Source organism: Lactuca virosa, chromosome 8, assembly GCF_052849685.1.
Source record: "Lactuca virosa cultivar CGN04683 chromosome 8, Lactuca_virosa_CGN04683_v6, whole genome shotgun sequence".
Classification (NCBI taxonomy): domain Eukaryota; kingdom Viridiplantae; phylum Streptophyta; class Magnoliopsida; order Asterales; family Asteraceae; genus Lactuca; species Lactuca virosa.
Genome location: NC_136433.1, coordinates 100,534,984 through 100,541,194, shown reverse-complemented (window position 1 = coordinate 100,541,194; position 6,211 = coordinate 100,534,984). Strand labels below are relative to the sequence as shown.

Below are 6,211 nucleotides of genomic sequence, written 5' to 3'. Positions count from 1 at the left end.
TTCTAAATTTTTAGTAAAACATTTCTGAAATACTGTTTTACTCCTGCAAAAATGGAAATTTGCAAAGTCGCAGTAAGGTATATGAACTTGATTAAAGGTTTAAATCATTTTTTTAAATAAATAATTTACTAGTTAAATAATATATTTAATATTTCAAAATTTAATTATTTATAAATTTCAAAACTTAATTATGAAAAAATATTTGTAAATCATACAACCATACAACCGATGTTTATCGACTTCATGTATTTTTTGTTTTGCTACATCAGTTTTCCATTAATTTTTTCTAACAAAAACATATTATGTTAAACATTCTATAGTTATTCAATGTTTTTTTTCAATATTATGAACATCTATATGGAACTAAGTTATAACATGCGACTATGCGTATGAAAAAGTTCAAATAACTTAGAGATAATAAAAAACTTAATCATTGATAATAACAATAAAATATGTGAATAGTTATTTGCACACAACAATAGATATTTTGTTTGTAATTTTATGATGGTTATTTTTTATTTGTATTCAAAATGTATTGTAAACATTATTTTTTAAGTTGAGATTAATGATAAAGTTATTATGATGTACAATGAAATATACAATTTAATAGATTAAAAAAACAACACAATCGTACATAGTAAACCATAGTTTTATTTAAAATCAAAAAGTACAATAATATAACAAATATATATGTATAGAAAATGAATAAATAAGTCACTAACTCACAAAGAAGAATAAATATGTATTCTTAATAATTACTAAAGGAAAATATAAATAAAAATATACTATTTTTAATAAATTTCAAAACACTTTTTTATATACAATATTAGAAGTTGTATTAGTAAGTCTACCATCATTATCTTAAGTTAACAATTTTATTTATTTTCGACTTTTAACTCTATATAAGATAACATACAATCTGTCCATGTGTGAAAAATCAATTGAATGTAATTATTTTGTTAAAAGGACTTAAATACATTCTTAGAATGAATGTCCGGTTTTCATTATTACTTCCATATATTATCACTACTTTTCTCAAATATATCACTTATAGTCTAGTATCATTACATAACTCAATTTTTTTATCAATGTTTTTCGATAATGTAATGGGAACACCAACTTTTAATAGTAACTTATGATTTGTAAAACCTGAGACTTTAAGACTACTAAGATCATTAGTTGAGTATAAAACTTGCATCAAATTAATCGTGAATAGAGTTGGATTGACAGAGATTATCTGAACCCATATATTCATTTTCATCTCCTAAAAACAATCATAATAAATGATTGTTTATTTCCTTAACAACTTTATGTTCCGTGTAATAGATGTAGAGATAAATGTTTCATAAACAGTAAAATAAAAGCCGTAAATAGGCTTGAGAGAATTCAAACACTTTACAATAGTTGTTTTATGATAGAAAATAATCTTTTATTTTTTTTATCACTAATAGCAAAAGTTGCACGGTTCTATCCAACAATTAGAGATTTTATGAAGAAAAAAAAAACGAACTTTCCTCAAATGTGTGGGGTAACTTTGAGAAACAATTTTGATACACATTGGGTTGAATTTTGGTTCTATATTAACATAAAGAATTAAAATTTTGTTAAGAAAACAAATTCGTGCATATTAAAACAATAAATTATTGAAGAAACATAAATATATACTATAAATTTGTAATATACATTTTCATCCATAACTAGTGATTAATTTCGAAGGTTTGGATTTTATTTGATTTAGGTTGCTATAAACGAAGTATGTGAACCTTAGCCGGTCAACTTCCAACTCCCACTCTCTACATTCTAAGAGCGACTCCAACCGAGATCGACTTTCAAAATAGCGAGAAAACGGCAAAAACCACTCCAATCGACCTCCAAATGCACCGCTATTTTGTGTTGAGATATATAGTGACGGTTATATATAGTGGGCCTTCAAACCAACACCAAATCCATTTTTGTATTATGATATTATTATTTTAGTTTACATATTGTTTTTAAAGCCACCATAGATATCATAATAATCGATAACTATTTATTATAACTCATATAGTAAAAATATATTGTATTATATTTTATAATTGTTAATAATATGATATTAATAATATTATAGAAATAAAAGAATAAAGACAATACAGTTTTATTGTAATAAACTTCAAAAATATATTTAACATTCAAACATTAAAAATATTACAAAGATAATTAACAAATAAACAAAAAGAATCTAGAAAATGTTATGTGAATCATATAATCTTAAGAAAATTATTATTTTATTGTATTATTATTAAAATATTTAAGATAAACTTTTAGTGTGTGATTGTGTGATTGAAGTGAAACCTGTATTTTAGTGTAAAAAAATTACCATTTTAATGTTTTTTTTTATTGTTTTATGGTTAGAATTGATCCCTTTTCTAATAATAGATATCAACCTCCTTCTTTCCTCAACCACCCATATGGGATGTAGGGATGGTTTCAATCTCTATTTTACTTTTTTTTCAGCTACAATTCCATTTAACTTGTTAAATAAACCCATCATATGATTATTTTCATCACCATATATTAAATATTAGTTATCATTTATTATAAAATGAAATAAAGAATCTCTAAGATATTTAAAAATATATGACGAGAATTGATGATGTCGAATTTATTTTCAAGCTTATTGATAAATAAAACAACTTTATATATTAATCAACCTTCACCAAAAAAAAGTGAAACTGAACGTGAAACCAAAACCAAACCAAAAAACCTCAAATTCTAACAAAAAGTCCGTGAGACCAAACTAGTCTAGAACAATCCCAAAAAAGATAAGACAGTCCCGGGGCAGTCCGATATTGTTTTTTTTTGCACCTAGGACCTCAACAAACTTCAACGGGCTTTAATTATTTCTTAGTTAAATTTGGGCAAATAAAAAGAAGGCCTTCAATGGGGCCCAACGACAACTCGTTTCATTTGGAGCATGGGGCAATGACAATTCGTTTCATTGGGTCGGGCTTTGCTTAAACAAGTCAGAATCCTTGTTTTTGGCGAAGCAATCAAGCAACTGCTTCTGTTGATTCAACAACCGATAATTTAATCCAGAATGTTAATTTATAAGTTAGGTTTTAAGTTTTTTTTTTGTAGATCAATTTCTAGAATTTGATTTTCCGATCCAATTATTAGGGAACAAGTGTTCAATGTTTGATAGCTTCTTGATTGGCATATGTTGTAACATAAAAAAGTCAAGAAAAAAAATACGGGTAGCGATAAATATGTTCTTGATCAGGTGCAATAAATTGGGTCTTTTAGAACAATTTGGTAGGAACACCTTAATTTTACAATTCTACAATATTAACTGTAATCTATATATTAAAAGCGTATTATACAATACATCAACAATATACAAAACAACAGCAGCAGTAATCAAACCAACAAAAATACATTGTTAACGGCGCCATCATTGCACTAATGAGGTAGAAAAAGTATACATTCAAATTAAGGTCGCAATAAACAAGCTAACAGAAGTACTTACTTGTATGTGACTATATATGTGTGAAGTTATCCTTGGGGAACATGATTTTGCCTTGTGGGTAGAGAAAGGCATCAACTATACTATAGTAGTACCAACTGTATAAGTAAAGTATGGTTCTTTCTTGGTTTGTAAACTAGAAGTGGCCACCATGAACCACCACAAAGAACAACCTGAAGCCACCATCGACCTATCTGCTTTCATAGCACAAATCATGTCGTCTGAGAGCAGACTGAGAGATCGTGGTGGTGCCGCCTTCCAACCACCATATCTCAGAAACCCGAATCTTGAAGGCACGAATATTGGGGCCTTGATGATCATTCACCGTGGTGGTGGCTCGGGGTTGTTATCTGGTGAGGTGAATGATAGTTGTGGTGTTAATATCTATGTAAATAATAATATTCAAGGGTTGAATAATTCTATAATGATTGGAAGTCGGTTGCATATGGGTGATCCTGGAGTGTGGTTGACATTGAAAGATTCAAAATTGAAGAGATGGTTTTCCAAGAAAACTGATACAATGTGTTTATCTATAGGATTTTATGTGTTATTTGTTCTCGTGATTGTTTTGGCGTTCGTTGTGATGTTCATGTAAGTTAAATTGTTTTTTGTTTATGTATACCGATTGTTATACATATATTTTTTTTCTATCAATTTATACAATCAAGTTTCAATTTATGGTGGTATGTTATAGAACATCCAAAAAAAACAAACAAATCTTTGTGATTTGATTTAGATTACAACAAAATCTTACAGAAACCAAACTTGTGTATGCTTGCATCAGCTAATACGCTTGTTTGAAGCTGATCCATGTGGCAAGAAACTATATAAAAAAATCAAGAAATAAATCAACATTTATAATATGAAACTATGAACAATCCAAAATCAAGATTTCTTGTTGGGTCCGTTTGATTTGGTGTTTCTGAGGATCCGCAGCCTTTTCACAGAGCTACGAAACATCCTGAAAAGAAATTAAGAAAAACAGAGTGGATGTCAATTGTCAAAGAACAATATTAAAACAAAATTTGTTCGTTTGTGCTAGAATCTGAGATTAAGAAAGCTGAAAGCTTACTGCCAAGGAACGTCTCCAACAAGCATACAGTCGCCATCTTTGTCTTCATAAGTGAGCAGAAACTCTGATGTTCCGTTGAATAATCTTGAAGATCCTACTGCAAAGCAAAGGAGCTTCAAAAGATCAAATTTTGATCGAATATGAATATGAATGTGGGTTATGTTATGATCAATAAAGCATAAGCTTGACTTACGACTTCCATGGAACATGTCCTCCAAGGTCTGAGCTAATGTTTCGTAGGAGGTGTGAGCATTGAGATCGAGTTTTCTCCCGATTAGGGTTCCATCAATGTTCACCTTTACAGATAGATAACCATTGATTATGTTGTTGTTTACTGGTCTTGAACTAAACTCGTTGTGTTCCGGCTTAATCCGGTTAGCCAATGTTGGATTCCGATGAGCTCTTCCTATCGGAGGCCATCCAACCACGCTTCAAGAACCCAAATCCCCATAAATCGATATCCTTTTTGATAAAAGAAATTAAAAAAATTAGATTTAATTACCTGCTAGCATTGGGAGATGAAATAGAGTCAACAGCAGCTCTCTTGGTACCAACAATGGAGGAACTGGGGATATTCACAGAGGAAGACGAAGAAGACGAACAAGAAGAGAAACCTTTATCACTCAAGATTCTAGAACCTTCTTCCTTCGTCTTCAATCCACCACCACCGATACTCAAGCCTAGCCCCAATTCAAGACCATCATCATCGTCATCGTTATCATCTTGGTACGATGAACAAGATTCTAGAACCATATTATTGTTGTTGTTCTCTTCGTCATTTGACATGGCCACGATTGACCCACCAGACGCCACTCCTCCTCCGCCACCACAGCCATCGGCGCCGGGAATTCGACACAGTAAGCCAAGACTACAGTCCATTTGTCAAGAGCGTTGCAAATGAAGGAAGCTATTTGAAGGTGAAGAGGAGAAAGAAAACAGGTCCAAAGAAAGAAAGTTGAGGAAGATGTAGGTGTAGGTGTGGGACCCGTGTGTCGGCTTCGTGCGCCTTAATTCATGATCGGTTTATAGGAACAAGTCCCCATCACGCACAAACACACACTTCTTTGTTTCCATTTGAACCAGACACTCTGCCCCCGCCATGAAAGAAAGCCTTCCGGAATTTCCCTTTTTCGTCAAAAGTACAACTATTAATGCAATGTATACATGACTACATGTACATGCGCCTGTACAATACAATAGAATATTGTACTGCTAGTCATTTCATTGAGGAAAGGCTCCTAAAATATTATTTGTTCTTGAACTCTACCGACTTAAATGAAATAATAATAATAATAATAATAATAATATTAGTTAAAAAGTGGGGACAAATCAATAAAAATAATCGAGACAAAATTTCACAAATGGTTTATGTGGTTTTTAACAAGCGACACTTTCAAAATATCTTTTCAAAGTGTTATACCGATGGTCTTTTTGGTTTAAAAATCAAACATGATTAGTCATTTTTGCTAACTTTGTTAAAAATAAGGGTTAAATATTTGTTAAATGTCCAATTTACTCGTGTTACCATTTTATTGTATTTTACTTTCAACATTTTATTATGTTCCAACTTTTAACCGTTACCTTTGTCCACCTTCATCCATCTCTGGCCACGACATTTTCACTTTTACCTCCTACTT

At 30.8% G+C, this 6,211-nt stretch overlaps 1 protein-coding gene across 1 annotated transcript; it reads right to left on the bottom strand.

Annotated features, from left to right (window-relative positions):
- Positions 1-4,200: 4,200 nt before the first annotated feature.
- LOC145128960 (auxin-responsive protein IAA12-like) lies at positions 4,201-5,564 on the bottom strand. The gene is made up of 4 exons (XM_079063725.1): positions 5,077-5,564; positions 4,768-5,003; positions 4,575-4,671; positions 4,201-4,463 (listed from the first exon to the last, which is right to left on the bottom strand). The coding sequence occupies exons 1-4, from the start codon at positions 5,451-5,453 to the stop codon at positions 4,388-4,390; spliced, it is 786 nt and encodes a 261-aa protein (XP_078919851.1). The 5' UTR covers positions 5,454-5,564; the 3' UTR covers positions 4,201-4,387.
- Positions 5,565-6,211: the final 647 nt, after the last annotated feature.

What these genes read in the sequence shown, in the direction of transcription:
- LOC145128960 (XM_079063725.1), bottom strand. Translation starts at nt 5,453, where the DNA reads ATGGACTGTAGTCTTGGCTTACTGTGTCGAATTCCCGGCGCCGATGGC. An exon ending in TCATCTCCCAATGCTAGCAG is followed by an intron (nt 5,004 to 5,076) that starts GTAATTAAATCT and finishes GGGTTCTTGAAG; the next exon opens with CGTGGTTGGATGGCCTCCGA. An exon ending in GTTGGAGACGTTCCTTGGCA is followed by an intron (nt 4,464 to 4,574) that starts GTAAGCTTTCAG and finishes ATTTCTTTTCAG; the next exon opens with GATGTTTCGTAGCTCTGTGA.